The sequence below is a fragment of the Lepisosteus oculatus genome, chromosome 13, assembly GCF_040954835.1.
Source record: "Lepisosteus oculatus isolate fLepOcu1 chromosome 13, fLepOcu1.hap2, whole genome shotgun sequence".
Lineage (NCBI taxonomy): Eukaryota > Metazoa > Chordata > Actinopteri > Semionotiformes > Lepisosteidae > Lepisosteus > Lepisosteus oculatus.
In genome coordinates this window covers 2,192,606-2,211,907 of record NC_090708.1, presented here as the reverse complement: position 1 = coordinate 2,211,907, position 19,302 = coordinate 2,192,606, and the positions used below count along the sequence as shown (strand labels likewise).

Sequence of the window (19,302 nt, the reverse complement as noted above, 5' to 3'; positions counted from 1 at the left end):
GTCTATCCCCGGAGGCGACAATAAAAGTTTAGATTTATCTTTACATGTTTCAATGTATTAAGAACACATTTTAATTAGTATCGAGATGAAGTTGTCGGTCTTCATTGGACAAAATGTTTTCTGATGAGTGTTAACCGTGATCTTGGAGACTCGACGTTAATCAGTAATGGGGTTCTGTGTTGGGGGTTCGGGAAGCTTAATCTGATGGTCGATCCTCTGTTCACTTTCCTGCCCTAACTAATGCTAGACAGGGCACGTTTGGATAACCGGTGATCAAGTGTCGAAATAGTTAAGTGGTCAGTTTGGTTGCTTTGTGTCAAACTATGGAAGTCTGGGATCTCTTGCCGACAGTCTTTTGCATCGCATAAGTGAAATTCTAGGGTTTTATTGGTCATATAATTACAAGAGAACTCCTCATTCACTAAAGCTTCGTTTTCTTTAGAGGATCAACCTCCTGGTTAGATCATACCGTAATTTCTGGTGAGCCGACACTGCTCTTTATGTAGGTTAGGGTTGGCCTGAGTTTTCACTGATGGTAGTTCATCTTTCTTCTGTCGTCGTACGGGAAGATGAGCAGACTCGCAAACGGGGAGTCGTGACGCTATCCTCAGAGTAGAAGGAACAGGGCTTTGAATGCGATGCGTTTGATGTACCGTAGAGATACAGCAGCGTTGCATGAGATACAAACTCTGCAATTCTCGAAGTGACCCATTGCATAGATGGTCTGTATCTATATATAGTTACTCCTTGCATATATTTGCCATCATTTTAAGAGTCGAAAAACTCGCAAAGCACACAAACTCCATGTGTAGCTCTGCACGTATTTCCAATAAGCCCGTGTCATTGACATTTTCAGCAACGATGGAGACGAATTAAGAGCGCAGAGGCTAAAAAGCCGTGCTGTTAAAAATGGCATCTGGATGGGCATTTGACGTCTTTTCACAAGACACGAACAGAGCACGTTAATATGTTACCGTATTCGCTTCACACCCTGTCCAGTAAAATTAGGTTTTGGAAACTGCTCGGTGTTGAGCTAGAGGGAGCTCATATTTTACAGGGGCACTGGGACATAAGACAAGTAGATATAGAAATACAGCTGATATGACCTTAAACGTTAGTGTGGTTTAAGGCAACGCGCGTCATCTGAGCGGGTGAGCTGTTCTGAAACGGACTCGGCTCGAAACCGCCGCGCACGAACACGACCAGTGCATCTTTGTCACTCCGGTTTCTAAACGCTTTCAGTTGCAAAGCAGCAGCACGTTGAGATTTCTCGTCTCGTCGGAAAACTCCGAAGGGGCCGCATCAAAGTGACCAAATAAATAAAAAAAAAACAAGTTTTGATGTACACAGACCATAATCTGAAACAGTAGTAGCGCTCATGGGTTTGCGCTGCACCAGGCCACTTAACCGAACTGGAGTGTTCGAGGTCATCACAGTGCCCCAAGGCGCGGACCTCTGGTATCGATTGGTCCCCCTGTGACACTGTAACACCTGCGCAGGTGCTTGTTCTGTTTATCCTCTAGTCAGGGGGGGGTTCGGGTGGTCGCTTTCCTGAATCCCGGAGTTCTTGGGTAGTCAGGATCAATGACACGTACGACAGGAGGGCCGAGGAGTGAAACGTGGTCACCTCGTGATGGTTTTCTCAAAGACCATTTGACACCTGACAAGGAACAAAAAAAAAAACCCCTCAGAACCACTGATAAACTTCAAACCGCGTCTGACCGCAGCGGTATGACGTGCACGGCTCCGCAATGCCCCCTTGCGCTCACTCGGTGTTGTGTAAGGAAAAGCGCGGAGGACGCCCCTTGTCGGGCAAAGCATGTAACATGTTTTAGCAGGCAGAGGACGTCAGCTGAGCAGGCGAGAGCCCCTCAGACGGCTCTGTGGCCCGTGTTGCGATGCGCCATCCAGTGGATTAATTACGTGCCCCCTGCTGTAAAATTCCCTCAGGAGAGTTCCTCGTAATGTCCGCGGTCACCTGGAAACCGCCTCCCTGGCTCGCAAAGCGCTGAAATCGTTAGATTAGCTGCTGTGCTGGGTGTGTATCGAAGAGGGGCCCCGTTAGAAGGGGAAACAGCTCTGCGGGGAGAATGAAGCTCATGGTACAGTCTCAAACAAACTTGTTAGGACTGTTCGCTCTTAGACCGACGGTGCGTTTGGCTGGTTTAAGAACAGAAAATCCTGGACTTGGCCTAAACCAGAAATAATAACCGAAAGCTTCATTACCGAAAACCAAAACTCTCCCTTGTCGAAAACCGAGTCGTTTAAAAAGAGAAGCACAAGGAAACGAGGCGATTTGCTCCCAGAGAGTGGTCGAGGCCGTCTCTGCCGGAACAGTGTGCAGCTTAACTGTCTGAACCCAAGTGGTTTTAAGACTGCAGGGAAAAAAAGGGAGAACTTTTACACAGCATTCAAGGCGAAATTGTGAACTTCCCGAGATGGAGTACAGGGTATCGCCGACAGCGTGCCACGCTGTACCGTACGAGCAGGAGGGCGTCGGGGAGGTCATCAGGGAGCAAAGCAGCGAGCTTCTCTAGGGCTTTGAGAAACCGCTTAATTATATTTGCTTACACTTCTATAGCTCTTACCTGGACACTCAAAGTACTTTACAGTTAATGCGTACCTGGATGACGCGACGTCAGCTAGTCCGCTCCCCACACCCCAGCTCTCAGTGGGGAGGAGAGCAGAGTGATGAAGCCAGTTCAGAGAGGGGGAGCATCAGGAGGCCATGACTAGGCCAGGGGAAAATTTGGCCAGGACACCAGGGGCCAACACCCCTACTCTTCTCGAGAAACACCCTGGGATATTTAATGACCACAGAGTCAGGACCTCACCTTTATGTCTCATCAGAAGGACGGCGCCTTTTTTTACAGTCTAGTCACTATACTGGGGCATGAGGACCCACACAGACTGCAGGGTAAGCGCCCCCTATTGGTCCCACTAACACCTAGTAGCAACCTTCGCTTTCCCAGGGAGTCTCTCATCCAGGTAGTGGCCAGGCTCCCACTGCTGAGCTGCAGCGAGCTGCTGGCTACACAGGCAATGACAGCGCTTGGATCCTTCTCTGGGAGCAGGACATTCAGAATACGTTTCTTGATTTTCCAGCAGGCCTGAGGTCCAGTAAAATAAAAACTTCGTCAGACTTTGAATCAAACAGTCGTCGGCACCAGACCACTTAACCAAATTGGAGAATAGAGTTTTCCACCAACCCCCCCACTCCTGTCCACCCCTCCACCAGACAATTCAGTCCAAATTCCCTGAAGGAAGATTCACACTGGAGTAAGTTGTATGACAGAGTTTATTAGCCGATCTCCTCTTTTTGACAAATGGAATGAATAAGGTTGGCAGTTATTTACATATTCCAGTCCCAGAATGACTTAGAAAGCTGTAATGAAAGTTGTTAATAAGCCGTCTTATATAAAACAATCGTCTCCGTAGAACATGAAAATGAGCAAAAGGTTAATCAGGCAATGCTCCTATGGTGTTAGGATTAAAGGCTTTTTATATTAAAGAACAACATATTCTGACTTGTTAAAATATAGTTATATAATCTTTCCACACAAGAAGCCTGTACATCCCGATGCGGAGCTACATTAGAAGATATGACATTTGCAATCCCAGGTGAAAACATACAGAAATAAGTTGGATATTTTTTTTCTCGTTTTTCTTCATTTTTTTAAATAAAGACTATTGCTTAAAAACCATGCACGTCACATGAAAAACCTCACACAGAAGTCACATGGAGGGGAGAGAGAGGAGACCGAGCTGCTGTGGTTTCCTTTAATCCGCGATTGCGTTGTACCAAATAGTTTTGCCCCACCACCACACCCCTGCAGCAGATTTCTCAGAATGGTTTTTCCTCGACATTTAGGCATAAAAAGGAAATGAAACGACAAAGGAGTTGGTGGTAAAAGTAAAGGAAAATATATATATTTATATATGTTTAACAATGTAAAGAAAATAATTCCCATAGTTATAGTGTTTAAGTAAAGTTCAATATAAGTCTTTTATTATAACAAAATAGGCAGTTTACCGAGGGTTAAACATCTGTTAAAATCTCAGTGTACAATAAATTCTTTTTGCATCGGCATTTAGCCTATATTTTATGGACACCGTGCCTTCCTTTAAAAAAAGTGTGACATCAATTACAATCAGCTGTTCCTTGTTCTTTAAGAACTCTCTCTCGAGCACCTATACATGATTTAAACTACCATCAAAGACCAGCGAGACAAAAGCAGAGTTTGTAAATGATCAGACACCCATAAGTGTAAGCAGAACCCACTCAGACATTCGCACACAGAGCCAACACGCAGCTTTTCCTCTTTGTGCAGTTGTACCGACAAAAACCGAAGGGCCCCCCTAGAGCACGGCCTATCGAAGAGGTTATGAATTTAAATACAATAAAGGTCAGATGGGAAAAAAAATAAAAGCTTTGATTAATGATGATCCTGCAGAAATTAGATCACAGGAACTAAGATCTACTATGAACAACAAAAAAAACAAACAGAAGCATGCTGTTAAAGCTATACCGTGCAAAGTGATTGCTTGCTTTTTCTTTATGAGCCAATAAATGAGACTGCATTTCCTTCCTTTTATTAATGGAAAAAAAAACAAAGAAAATAATTATATATATATATGCATCTCTAAACATTTTGCAGACTGTCACCTCCCTTAAACATTAAGGAACTGTACCATGAGACCCCCTTGTCTTGTAGCTGGTGAGGGCTTGTCCGCCCCAAGCTGCTGACCCGTCCAGATGCTCTCCACAGTCCCGATGGGAGAACGAGGCTCCGAGGGGAAACCAGGAGGCAATGGGGGGTCATGACCCCAATGACACGTGCGGCTGGGGGGGGGGGGCAGGAGGGGAGGGGGAGGCTCCCGAAGAACAAGGAAAGAAGCCGTCAAGCGCAGCAGGCCAGGTTGGTTAACAAAAAAAAAACGAAAGGAAAAAACTGGAGATAAAATATCAGCTTCTTCATAATTTTTCCTTTGCTGGTACCCAGATGAAGGACCCAGACTGTTCCTCGATGATTTGTTTAACCTGGTTGTAGATCTCCTCCAGAGTGTCCCCTTGCACGATAGCTGAAAAACAAGGGACCTCGATCACACGGAGGGAAACGCACGCCGGCACTTCGGGTTCTCACAGATTCAGCACGCACACGCCGGCGGCGCCGTGCTTCCTACTGCAGAGCGCCCCCTACTGCCCGGTGAACCCGCGCCTTGCTGACACCCACCTACAGTAGTGCTCACGCTTCATGCGCTCAAGCTCTGAAACCACTGGTGGACCTTCCAGACCCCCAGCACAGCTGTATGCCCTGCAGACCCCGAGGAAGGCCTGTGCCTTCTCTGAAGACCCCTCTCATATCCTCCATCAGGCTCTTGACCTGTTGCCCTTAGGGAGTCATGTTCGATGCCACAAACAGCCGAATATTCAGCTTTGTTCCAGAGGCCATCAGGCTCATAAGCAATGAGTGTAAAGAACCTTTTATCACTATGATCTCTACGGGATAGAGCCCCTGTGCAAGTGTGCTTGTACTTTAATACCTCATGAACTGATTATTTTATTTTGTAGCACTGCACAGAGTCCTTACAACGCACATGTACTCCGTTCCTTTCATAATCATTATAGGGACCATTTGCTGATTTGCTGATGTTTATTTGGATCGTGTTGTTTATTGCCCTGCTTGCTGCTGAAACTGCCCCCCATCTGGGGGATGAATACAGTATTCTGAATTGATTTAAAACACACTATCACTGGTTAGAGAGGAGCTACTGTACAATGACAAGACCAAAGCAAGGAGACCCGGTATTCGCAGAGCTCGGGGGAACACTGACTATTCAAACGATTACTGTGCTATTAACAGTGTAGGGGTTCACAGTTCTGCTGACACACAGTGCATCAAGGAGGTCCCTTCAATGCCACTAGCAAAAGAACACCTGAAGCTCAAACTCCCCTTCGTCTGAGTTTAGGGAGCTGGACGTGTCCCAGCCAGTGCCCCAGTAAGGGGGCGGGTCTCCTGGGTTTCACAGACAGGGTGCACAGCAGGCGTCCCGGCGCGGCGCACACACCTGTGAAGTGCTCGGTGAACTCCTGCTCCAGCTTGGTGGCTCGGTCGAAGGTCTTGCGGCCCTGCTCCTCCGTCAGCCTCTTGTTCATCTCCCTGGGGGCGGGGACACAGAGGCGGAGTCAAACACGGCCCCCCCCTCCCGGCAAGGGCCAATCAGATACAGACAGCACCCCCACCCCCAACACCTTGGGTCTAATCTCGCCAGTCCTCAACCGACAGGCTTGGCTGGGCTTACTACAAAACAGTAAAAATAACTGTGCAATCACCGAAGGACACTTGCAGCCTCACATCTGGGCAGCAAGCAGACATGAGCTAAATGAGCTCATGAATCTGTACTAAATTGCAAACCTTAAGACACGCAAGGTAACGCATGTGTAGATTTAGAGCCAGTAAATGGACAGGAACTAGAGGGCACTAATGAGTGCCTTAAGATTGGTGCAGGGCAGGAATTAGTGAAGTACTACTGGGATGTGTATTAGGCCTTCTGCTGTTTTGTTTATGTTTTACACCAGTGACCTAGATTATGCAACAATTAATATACTAGTAAAGTTTGCAGATACCAAAATATTGGGATTAGCACACAATCTAGAAGCAGCAAGCTCAAAACTCTGCAAAGAAAAGCTTGAAAAACTCAGTTTACCCTCGTTGTTTATCTTTACTCACATTATATTTTCCACCGATTTTGGTTTAATGAAAACAGCAATTGGATACAACTGTGCAATCTGCAGCCTCTTGATGGCATTGCCAGACACATCCAGGATGCAGTGCTTGCCCTGAGGAAGGGGGGAGGAGAGACAGTCATCAGTTCAACACAGCTCAGTGATATAACGCTGCACTGGCTACAGAGCTCCTGCCTCATTGTAACTCTTAACTGAAAGCTGAAAGGAACACCTTAGATCATTTGCTTTCAAACATCAGTCAGGTCCACCCATACTGCCAGCCTCTTCACTTTGCTACACGTGCATCAAGACATAAAATAGATTAAAAAAAGAAAACAACACCTCATTCATGCCCTATTGCTTATTTTTTCCTCCACTTGCCTTAATTCCGAGGGCGAGCAGCAGGGTAAACTGATTTGTCTGCGGAACCCAGTTTCACACGAGTTTATGACTCATAAACAGCACTCGCATCGTCAGGAAAAATGTAAAATTATCCAGCCTGGCCTGTGAAGAACCTGGTGGAGAAGAATTACTAAGGAGGGCGATAACGAGAGGCAAGTCTTTCTGAGAGGACCAGAGCTGGGTGAGCACCCCGGCCTGCTCTGTGATGCTGATGACAGTGCAGTTTCAGTCACCATGGTTTCAGCCACACCTGCTGAACAGGCCCCAGCGACAGCAGGAGTCACAAGGGCCAAACTGAGGCCAGACGTCTGTCGCCCCTGTAAGCGGGCTGCCAGGAGCTGCATTCCGAACTGCTCTGAACAACGCAGAGCGACTAAGCAAAATGGGTCTCGCCCCCCACCTTTTCTGCCACCTCCCGCACCGACTGGACGCTGGTGCCGTACAGGTGGTTGTTGTACTGGCCGGCTTCGATGAACTTGTGATCCTGAATGTCCTTCTCCATCTGCTCTCGCGACGTCACGAAGTGGTAGTCCCTCCCGTCGACCTCGTAGTCGCGCTTTGGTCTGGTTGTGTCTGGGAAAGGTACAGGCGCGTGTTAAAGGCGGCGGCGGGAGACTGGAGCAAGGCTGGGCCCGGCAGGGACAGGGGCGAGACACCTCTCAAGAGAACCGGTCTGCCGCCGTTACAGGCGGCGTTGGCGGACCAGCAGGGGGTGCTCCCCCCCCGGACCAGAATTTCCCCATCAATGACCCTTTGTGACCAGCGACACTCTGCTGTAGCAGGTGCCACCTTCAGATGAGATGTGGAACTGAGGTCCTGATTACATGGTCATGACAGATCAAAATAGGGCTGTTCACCCCGGTGTCCTGGCTGAAGACCACTCTGGGGTTGTACAGTCCTGGTTAATTCAGCTGCTGGTCAATTGACCTCTCCACCTGATTCGCACCAGGCAGGTGGGAACTGCTGCAGGGGTGAAGCGCTTCCCAACCTGCGTGTAAATATTTGCATCCTCGTTGGGATGAAAAGCTCTAAGCCGGACGCTGGGAATGATTAAAAACCAGACAGATCAACCCCATCCCTCGAGAGCTGAACGGTCTTGTACTGCCCTCCTCGACAGCAAGGCCTGGACTGCCTATGGATGAATCAGCTGTAAGCATTGTACCCGGAATCAGATTGAAGCGAGTCTGCGGCACAGAGCACAGGGGAGGAACGGGCCAGCGGTGTTGATTTGCACCAGAATGGCATTTAATGAGCCAAGATGCTCAACTCCAGAAGGCTCTGCAGCCGATGGATGCGAGAGGGGAACTGGAAGAGAATCCCGCTGGATGGGCCGGCTGGAGGCAAGTGTGAGGTTACCGAGGAGCTGAGTAAATCTCTTTCTCCAGGAGTCATGGCCAAGGCTGCGTCAAGACCTATGCGTCATTGTTTAAGTTTACAGTGCCTCACATTTTAAAAGATAGAATTCTTTTAATTTTAACCCCAGGTCTACACGCGGTGAAAGATTTTTAAATCTTACTTGGGCAGCAATAAAACATTCAGCTTCCTCCACGAGTTCAGTACGGGCTGTGTGTCCCCCATTATGATAAGGTCAAATTTAGTTTACCAAAGACAGAGTAAACAGCACAGACTCCTACAACAAAGCTCTTTCCTTTTATCACCAATAACTGATTACCTGGGACCTCAATAATGTCCTCCCTGCTTCTCCTTGATGCTATGAGAGGAGATAAGACTGTCCCCTCAGTACTTACTGCTAGGATATTTAATACTCACGTGGGACGCAGGATCCAAATTTATCGGGGAACTCAGAGATAAGGTCGTCGTTTATTCTGTCTTTCATGGGACCCAGCACAATCACTGGACGGGTGTAGTTCACTGAGAAGAAACACCAGAAACTATTCTACAACCTTTTCACCATTTGTTCAGACCAAACCACACAGTTCATTTTGTAATAAGGACATAAGGTTTGATGAACAGATTAGAAATAAAAGACAAAAACAGAAAAGGCAAAGAAAACAACCTGGAGGATTGCAGGAGGGTTAAACACACTGCCCTTACATCAAAGTGACCAATTTCTTATAATAAAGTATGTATGACGAGGTGAGAAAACCTGTTGACGCAGGAGGCTGAGTCTTGAAAAAGCCACACACTGCTGAGTAGAAACGCAGAGTACACATCTATCGTTAACTGAGCCCCAGACCCATAATTGCTAGACATGCCTGAAGGAATTCATACACACTCCTTACAACAGACTGAGCTGTCAGAGGTCAGTAAAACTAGGAGTTGGTTCATTTTGGATTTTACCTGTATTTGATTAAAAATTCTCGGCATATAGATGAAAGCAGCTCAAAGACAATTTAATATGTACAATATTTACATCTGAGAACATTACATTGAGTTTGTGTTGTGGAAGCTCTGTGGTGAACTGCAGATGAGCACAAGGTTGCATTTAACAGGGCTCACTGCACCAGTTCCAGCCTTTGGAAATGCAGACCATTATCAAATCAAAAGCCCTGCATTTTTAAAACCAATCACACAAAACCCTGAGTACAGCAGAACACTCATACGACACCAACGCCTGTGGCGCAAGTTTCAGCTCCCTGCATGAGTGCCTTCATCATGTCCAGTGTTGGCTAAATGACCCAACACTGCTGTGTTTGTGCTCACTCAGTGTTGGGCATGGTGTTGCTACCCCCCCAAATAGGAATTATCTCAATGCCTAAACTGCTCACTGTAATAAGTGAGGGAATCTCAACATCCACGCTTGCAAACACACACACACACACCACCTCACCTTCCTGCTGGACGACTGATTCATACGACAGCACGTATTCCTCCTGTCCACCTGTCCGAAATGAACGCACAGAAGCAAAAGTTGAGGGAAAAAAAGACAATCATAAAAAATACAGAGTATCAGCAGATGTTGATCAGATTGATACGGGCTAGTCTGTGTTTATAGACATATGTACCGTGTCTCCTTGCTGGTGAGGCCCTCTCCTAACTCCCATTAACAACCACTGCCTTAGAAAAATCTCTTCTGGAAACCTGTCTAAAGAAAATAACAGCCAGCCGCCAGGCTGTGAGCACGCACAGCAGATGCCACTGTCAGCACTCCAATCTGCTCTGTCTCAGAGCTCTGGGCGGGGATAACTTTAACAAGCACGGCCTTTTAACTTGAAATACATATTGCTACGTCCGATGAGATTTCTAGTAGCAATACCTTCCATTTCACATAGCTTTCTTTAGGCTGCACAGTACTGGGAGCTGGCTACACTCAACAGAGTAACAGATCGCCTTTATGATGTGTGATGTGTCATTTATATTAGAATGCAAAATTTACTAGAAAGATTGTCAAGATAAATCACATTAAATTTAACATGAAGACGCCTTCTGATGGACATCTAAAATGCTACAAAATCTGTAAAAGTCAGACTTATTTCTTGGTTTGTTGTAAACTATATATTGCCAGTTTAAAATGTCAACCTTGCAAACGCTTGATGAAACAAATCTTATGGGATACAACATCAACAGGAAAAGAATGATGCATCTTAGTTTTCACTGGAATTAAAGACAAAACAATTAAATGATATATTACTTGCTGGACAAGCAGGCGTCTAGTGTAGTTGGGTCAGATAAATGAAAATCTAAACAAATTATTTCATAATGTGGTCAATAGAAATATGACAAATTGTCAATTTAGTTTTAAATCAATGAGAGGGACATCACAATGACAGAGACGAATAGATCCGCGGTGAAACACTGTGAATTTTTTTTCATTGCACTTGATTGCTAACAATTCACTGGAAGGAGCTATCCTGTATGGATTCCCACAGTTTACAAGTTCCCCTCCCAAGAAACTCCTGTGCTGGCGGGGGACCCCAGATTTCAGGGGGTGGGAGATGCTGACTGTGCCTGAAACATCTGGGAGAGATACACGTGCTTTTGGAGACACATGAGTTAGTTATGGTACGACACTCTAGCGACTAGGAAAGCAACAGTAGAAAAAGATTTTTTCCCTTTGCAAAAAATCTAGAAACAAATGAAAAACAAAACAAAAGGTATAAAATAAAGGGAACACAGACTTACGGTAACTACTTTCACTATCGCTGGCATTAGAGGTTACATGCTCTGAAATCACAACAAAGGGAGGGTAAGCACCAGCACAGACAGTCACACACTGCTGCCACAGGGGCTATCTACAGAGGAAGAAACTGTGCCCACTATGAAGGAATACAAACAGAAAAACACAATGGATCAAAAAGCGGACTGCAAAGATGCTTGAGGAGGCTGTGTTTCAGAGAGCTGCCTACAGACCAAGAAGTTTGTCTGCGTGAGGGGGTTCGAGACTGTTCTGAAAAGAGACCGGAGTCTGGAGGTGATGATCTCTCTTGCACCCCACGCTACCACAACAAATCTGTAACCTTTATTGCTTTTAGTGATATTAAAATGGTGTTCAATGAATACTAAAGAGATCCCTGTATAATCATAGAATAATACCTACTATTTTTTCGGAAATTATCCCTATAAAAAGTGAAAACCTCAGCCTAAACCCACACATTTGGCTTGTGGTTAATGATCCTGCAGCAAACCCTAATGCCTCCTCAAGGATCTTCCACAGTCACGGCGCATTAAACATTTAAGAACTACAAAGCCCTGGTTAGACGCTGAGAAAGTTTAATAGGGACACAGCTGAGAATGACTGCTGTTTCAGCAGGTCTGCACTGAGAAAATCAGCTACTGAACCGAAGGCGGCACACCACTGGGATACAACCAATACTGGGATTTTGAACCCAGTATTGGGCTTTTTTTAGCACAAAGGTCCTGTAGTGATAAGATTTTCAATGCATATTTTCAATGAGGGAATTATAGAAGCAAGAGGTTTTTATAAAGGATCAAGTTTCAAAATGTACTCTTTTTATAGAGCAGATATCGAACAAACGTAGTATATGCAGTATCTGTCTTTATCCCCTACTGATCACCATTTCGGGGGACAGAACATTAGAACATGATGCTTGGGCCGCATATAAAAATAGAATATTTTAAACTGATGCAGTGCAGGTATGAAATACAAATTGCATCTATTCTGCTGACAGAAACAGCAGTTGCAATAAAAGCAGCCAATTTTCTTGACCAATTTAGCGCTATAATATGTCCTTGGCTGTTCTGAAACAATAGGGATTCTGTAGCCATGGAATAATGTTGTGCAGCTACTGGTTCACAATTAAGCTTGTTATTCTGTCTCTGAATCAGCTGTTCATCTCAAACCCAGTTGCAGTGCCATAAAAAGGCTGTTGTACACATCGTCTTCAGATTGAACTGGGCTTTTCAGGCACGTCCTGCGCTGTGTTGAGAGTAAGCCCCAGCTGCTCTCCAGATTGATGCAATGGTATTGAAAGCGAATGTGGGACCTACTGTATGTCCAGGGCTCTAAAGAAAAACACCGTTCAAATAAGGTGATGAAGAATTAAGGATGAGGGTCTAGAGGAAACTTCTCCCTCCCCAAAAAAAAACAGGTGGAAAAATGATGGAAAATGACGTAGTCCAAAAATTCCTCCAAAACCAACAAAAAAAAGGGGAAGATTTGGTGCGAAGGAGCAGCCTAGGATTAAACAGGAGAACTTACTCAGGCCCTTTGATCCCATGTCGTCTGGGATCTCCTGGGAAGTAGCCGGCAGAGAGCAAGCAAACAGGGAAAACAATCACAAAGAAGATTTGTTACTGGAACATAATGAGGGTCTCTACCTCCGGAGACGGGCACGGACAGGGTCTCGCAAAAGGGTGGAAGGACGGGGGACACTGGAAACGCCAGTCAGGGATAGCACGAGGAGGAAATGAAGAAAAACGGGGAGGAATTGGAATTGCAGCCCAATTCCGAATCCAATCAGGGTTTTAGCTCTGATGGAAAGACGTTCTGCTCTTGTTGAGCAAAACCGCAGTTGGGGGGGGGGGGGCCCGCTAGGGAGACACTGCTGATGCCTCCACCTGTTGCGGCTGCCCGGCCGTCTCCGTGGTAACAAGCTGTTCCCGTGCGCTGGCCCTGACCTGCAACGCGCGCACGAGTCCCCCTTTGTTTTTTAAAACTGGTTACTTACGGTCGAGATCACTCGTTTCCTGCTCGCTCTGGTCCTTGTTCTTGTAGAAAGGGAACTTTCGGGAAAAGAGGTTCTTTTTACGCTTGTCATTGAATGACTGCTGAGGAAGAGAAGGAAGGGGGCAAAACAAGAAGGTGTGTCTGATGTCCGTGTGAACCACAGCCCCGCCCCGCCGCTCTCCGGGCGCCGACTCTGGTGCCATCCCCGCTGGGCGGCGGTGCCACGCGGAAGGGCAGGAGAGGAGCCATCCTGACCGGATACCACCCCCGTGCCAGTATCCCCCCCCGCTGCACTCCGTGGGCCACTTCCCAGTCTCCCTGCTCCGGCGGGAGCCAACAGCCCGCGCTGTGGGAGGACGTGGGGACGGCCTGGGCCTCAAGCTGAACTGGAACCCAGGAGGGTTACCACTGGGAAACGCGCTGGGGGCAAGAGGGCAGGAGGAGTAACGTTCCCCCTAATTTTTAATGGCCTGTGTGCGCAAACATTCCGAGTGGTGCAAATTTTTCCCCCCAGTGACAAAAACTTGTGCGCACTAAATTGAGTGAATGTAAAATTGTATATAGAGATCAATTATCAAGTAGCAATAATGATGCACACAGCCAAGTTGGGCCTCTTGCAGTCAGTCTCGTGGCCAATTTAGCGTTTTTCAAGTGATGACCGTGTTTGTTTTACCATCATTTTTTTGGAATTTTTTTTTTTGTGCGCAGTTCAATTCCCTATGTGCTCTGATTTCATAACCTGTGTGCGCGCACATCTTAGAGGGGACACTGACTGGCACCCTATACCTGAAACCCATTCAATGTGCCAAATGCTGCCTGTCAAACAGCTCCTTTGTCAACAATGCCTCTAAGCTAAGACGCTCTAATTAATTTATGATGTGCCACCACAATTTGGAGTTGCCAAGGGTGTTTTCACGTCTTGGCTCATGGGAATGACCTCTGTACCCGCACAGGGTGAATGACAAAGGGTGGGCAGCTCGTCGTCTTGTGATGGGATATGAGCTGCGCAGCGATGCACAGGAGGCTCGGCACCGATCAGATGAGAGGTGTGTGGCTCGTCGAGGTGAACACGAGCCCGCAGGGGGTGCCGTTTCACCGGGAGCCAACTGTACACTCCCAGCTGGGGCATTCTGGTCACACTGGGCTACCGACGTGATCCAGACTGGAACTCATGACGGCTGTAGCAAGTGCCTTAGCGTGCTGAGCCACTCTGGAGCCCTTTGCTTGTTACTTTCATCACGTGACATGAAGGAAAAACACTTCAGAATGTAGAGAAGCCTGTCTGAACTGCAGCTTGAGGATCAGCTGGAGCAATGTCAGGAGTGCAGGCAGGGGGAGGATACAAGCACAGAGACCTTTCCATTCCCACAATTATTTGCATGTTGTTTAAAACGATTTCAAAGCTTTTTTTTGCCGTTTAAGCTCGAGCTAAAATCAATACACGTAGGCCAATCAGGAAGACTGCTGCACTTCCGACTTTTTTCAGTCAGAGATGCAATTTCTTTTTCAAAAATGGCAGCAGAGTCAGCTCCGTAGGTGAAATGGATCTAGGCTTTCTACACACAAGAAAGCATTTTGGTCAGGTGAAATAAAAAAAGACAGGACATACGGAAACGCCAGACCCAGAGGGTGCAAAGCAGGCTGTGAAGGTCTGAGAGGGTGAGGAGGGGCACGAGCTCAGGCCGCCCCTGGGGCTCTGTTAGCGGTTTAGTATGAAGCCCAGGGCAACAGTGCTTTCGCAAACCCAGGCAGAAGTCAACAGTGTGCAAAGTGGAGTATAAAGAGATGTTAGTGTCAGTTTGGACGAAGATGGATTCCAACCAAAGATGTTTTTTCTTAAATACAAACAAAACTGTTTGATTTAAAAAAGCTCAACTGGTCTACTCCTCACCAACACAAAAATAAGTAACTTAAAACCCTGACAATGGCCATGCTTATTTCAAAACCTACACCTGTACTGCACAAAGGTACCTTATGGCCAATTAAACCTGATTGAATGGCCAAGGGCGCTGATAAAAGCCAGTGATATAGGCCAAGCAACAGGAGGGCCGCTCATTCAAATGTGTTCGGCTGCGCATTCTGCTTAATAAACCAGCAGAAGAATATTTCTTCGAACAACCCAAGTGATTCTAAGATGTAAAGGATTTCATTTAATGTTACCCCAATGAAAACCAGTGTCCTTTACAATCTTCTCAGTCGCCCAGATCTGGGAGGTTTGATTATCATCACAACTACAGTACAGTACATTTCAGGCTAAGAAATACGAACAGGTGCTTTAAACTTTGGTGGAAAGTCAAAGCACTGCTGAGAAGCTACAACCACTGGGCCATTGATCATTTTAAAGCACCAAATTGTCCTTGTAAAAGGCCAGACACACAAGCTTAAGCTAGCAATGACAGCAGGCCTTCTTTTACTGCCAGGCTCTCTAACTGCTCTGCAGAGGTTTTTAAAACACACCCTGGCCTCAGATCCTGGAGCAGAGGGGCTCCTGTCCAGCAGTTTCCACAGGTCATTAAGCAGCTAATGAGAGATTGGACAAACACGTTCGACTTGCTTACTGGGACCAGAGCTATCTGATAATCCCAGTACAAACCACAGTAAAATGCTGGGGCAGCTCAAGCTTTTCTACTGTCTATATGCGTGTTTATACTGTATGTATGTGTACACGGGCATCTCTATAATGTGAGAGGAAAAAGAAGCTGCTGAAAATGAAGGACAGGAGAAAGACAACCTTGCATGCACTGTTTTGCTGGAAACAAGAACAGCGGGATGCAGGTGTTACAATCAGTTCTACATCAATGGCAAGCGTATTTTTTTCCCCCACTCAATGTTTCATGCAGTTTCGTGTCGTGTCAGGACACGCAATGGGAGAACAGGACTAACAGTTCAGATTTTAGAGTTAATTTTGAGTACAGGAACACGGGCCACAGGAACCGTGGAAAAGTCATCAAAACATGCTGTTAACCGGCTCAAGGCACATCGAGCAGCTTTCACTAGGGTCACATATTAGTATTTTTAATACAGTCGGAGGAATAAGATATTCGCAGAATGATGACGTTTAGTGCTGCTTGACAATATCGGAGTTTCACACTGAGAAAAACCACCACATTTCAGAATACAACTTTTTAACAATTTCTGAAGGTTGCCTTGGACACATTCCAGTGCATTCACATGTAATTCTTAGGTTCCAATGCGATTTTAGGAAAATAATTTTGTTTTTTCATAAAGCAGCCCACAACTAAATAAAAACATATACTGATGGGGAAAAAAGAAACGCAACATTTTCTGGAATGAGAATACTATAGTCATAGCTTATGCACTTTCACAAAAAGTTGTCAATTTGTTTTAAGCCCTCTTGTGCATTGTGGCATTGCAACTTGCCAATCACACGAAAGCTCATTAGGTGCACTTTTACCCAACAAGGTCCAGGTGGAACAATGCCTGATCGGTCACTTTTAAAAAGGCCTTAATTCAAAGCTTAGGTCACTGCAAGAAAAAGGCCACACTTAGTCAGTTTTCTGTGCATCCCATAATGCCTAGAACGTCACCAGAAGCCAGGGAGAGGGCCACTGGCATGCTGCAGGCAGGCATGTCATGTACCAGCGTTGCCAGACACTATGGAGTGAGCCGCTCCACTGTGTCCCGACTGCAGAGTAGGTTTCAGCAGACTGGCAGGACAAATGACCGTCCAAGATCCAGTTGCCCTCGAGTGACCACACCAGAGCAGGGCCGATACATCAGACTGGTCCATCTGAGAGATCGTTTCAGATCTGCCACCCGAACTGCTGCTGAAACTGCTTGCAGACACAATGCCCACATCAGTGACAGGACAGTGAGGCTCCATGCAGCTGGCCTGAGAGCAAGGAGACCTGTCAGGGGCCCTCTGCTCACACCCCCTAGACATCACACCCGACTGGCTTGGGCCAGTCAGAAGCTGCAATGGACTCGTCAGCAGTGGCATCAGGTCCTCCTCACGGACGAGTCACTCCTCAGCCTGTCCCACGCAGACAGGAGGGCCAGAGTGTGGAGGAGCAGGTGTTGCGTTTCTTTTCTCCATCAGTATATAAAAACAATCTAGTAACAAAATGAACCTCCTAATGTAACACAAAAATTAATTTAATTGAAAATTTATTTTCAAAGTTAACGCTTTTCATATAAAACAGGACAAAAGTAAATTCCTAGGTGACTATCTCATCCAATAACTGGAAATGAAACTCACTAACCAACAGCAAAGACAAAAGAAGTAAACTCAATGTTCTTAAAACATTTCTAAAAACTTAAAATAGCTTTTACCTGGCAAAACCTCTTGTATTTTCTGAACGTTTTGCAGCTAATTCTTCCACTCCTTTCCTTTGGCAAATGTTAATGTGAGCTTCGATCAGGTGAACATGAAGGTTCTGTCAGTACTTTAAATTAAACCAGCTGGAAACAAGCTGGTGGGCCAACATCCCGACACATTAAAAAAAACAAAGCTGTGAAGTCTCACTGCTCACACAATTACACTTCAGACAGCTGCATTAAGTGACAAACCGCAGACCACACATCCGCGAGGTCTCCTCCACAAGGCGAATCGTGATGAAGGTGCTGCACTTACCCCTTTGTCTCTGGACTTGGAATTGAATTTCACCGTCTTCAGCCTCGCTCTTTCCTTCTTCTCCACCCTGTCGGGAGAAATCAGGGAAAGCCTTACAGGCTGCCGCTCTTCTGGGTCAGACCACGCCATCTCGGCAGACCATTTCATGAAATATTGTTTATTGCTTTGAGCCCGGGTAGTCTGAATAAGCATGCACACTTTATTAAAAATGCACCATCCCTACTTTGTCGAACCAATAAATGCAGGAACTCTATTGCTTCAACCCCTTCTTCACCAGAGCCATAAGTTAGCATGCGAAAGCCTTAAAGAAACGGCACTCCAGCGAAGTGCTCAATTCGGCCCCTTCCCGTTATCAATGAACATCATTTCAAATCCTCAAGGAAGAGAAAAGCAATGCAAAATAAAGAAACTGCTTCTGTATTTTTGTATGGGTTCCGAAAATATCTACACGGCAATCGCACGCTGTGAAAAGCAATTTTCATTCGAGACATCTCAAGTTTTTATTCAGACTGCTGCACCTCCCCCCTAATGCCTGCACTCATGAAAAACCACCATAAATCATTCTGCAAAGATCCATATTTGCGAGCATGGATATGCTGTTGATTGAGTGCTACAATCTCATTCAAAATAGCACCCTTTGCTGTACAACATCATCATGTGCCAGTAATTGGAAGATAAAGGTTGACATTAGTGCTTCTGCAGCTTTTTGATTACTGAAGAGCCAGACCAAAGCGGTGAAAAATAGCACTCACATTAAAACCAGGATGGGGAAAGAAAAAAAAGGTCAATCGTCTCTTCCTTTCAGAACCATTTCTCTCTAACCTTTTCCTGTTGGTGCCAGATCAAAGGGGTTGTTACGCGAGCTGATGGGCTGGGTGGCAAGGGGTGACCTTTGATGAGGCCGAGGACAGCAGAGCTCTGTGTTGAGGCCCTGTGGCTTTGAGGCCCAGAGCCCCTCAGTGCCTTCTACAGCCACGCGGAGAAAAAGCACAGCAACAACATCGTCTCCCAACAGGCCTCTGCGCTCCTGGTGTCTACTAGACCATGACTGTCCGTCCCAGAGTCTGCCGCACTCCGACCCGAACCTTAACTGGGCCGAGAAACTTTTAGCAGATTCAAGGTCCTAACAAGCTGGGGTGTCTTGTCACTTAACTGCATAAACCTGAAATTGCTCAAGGATTTTTTATAAAAAAAATGAAAAGCAAATCTTTAGTTCAATATAGAGCCAAAATAATAAATAACCTGAGAATGAAATTCAGCAGTCTGAATTACTCCGGTAACAGACGAGATATCTGAATAAATCTTGCTGTATGTACAGTAGCAACCGTATGAGAATCCCTTAGATCTATCACTACCCAGCCCTGATTCCAAGAGAAACCTTACTCCCAGGAGACATCAGAGACCAGGTCACTTGGAATTATTTGTAAAAAGGACATGAGGACAGCAGTTTACAACGTAGATTGGCTTTTTTTTTTAAACAGGATTTTTCCT

General features: G+C 46.1%; 2 protein-coding genes across 24 annotated transcripts in view; one reads left to right on the top strand and one right to left on the bottom strand.

Annotated features, from left to right (window-relative positions):
• The window catches only part of cp (ceruloplasmin), a 430,985-nt gene that overhangs the window by 139,219 nt on the left and 272,464 nt on the right, over positions 1-19,302 (top strand). The gene's annotated exons all lie outside the window — the stretch shown is intronic.
• dlg1a (discs large MAGUK scaffold protein 1a) overlaps positions 3,281-19,302 on the bottom strand; it is a 170,864-nt gene continuing 154,842 nt past the window's right edge. For 11 of the 23 annotated variants that reach the window (XM_069197367.1, XM_015360730.2, XM_006637411.3 and 8 more), the window contains 9 exons: positions 17,812-17,878; positions 13,219-13,318; positions 11,213-11,254; positions 9,921-9,971; positions 8,900-9,001; positions 7,530-7,702; positions 6,732-6,841; positions 6,070-6,161; positions 3,281-5,082 (listed from right to left, as the gene is read on the bottom strand). In XM_069197367.1, coding sequence (XP_069053468.1) covers positions 4,976-5,082; positions 6,070-6,161; positions 6,732-6,841; positions 7,530-7,702; positions 8,900-9,001; positions 9,921-9,971; positions 11,213-11,254; positions 13,219-13,318; positions 17,812-17,878 — 844 coding nt within the window. In that variant the 3' untranslated portion in view covers positions 3,281-4,975. Of the gene's footprint in view, positions 5,083-6,069; positions 6,162-6,731; positions 6,842-7,529; positions 7,703-8,899; positions 9,002-9,920; positions 9,972-11,212; positions 11,255-12,749; positions 12,784-13,218; positions 13,319-17,811; positions 17,879-19,302 lie in introns of all 23 variants that reach the window. The other 12 variants (XM_069197372.1, XM_006637412.2, XM_006637414.2 and 9 more) reach the window with 5 other exon arrangements.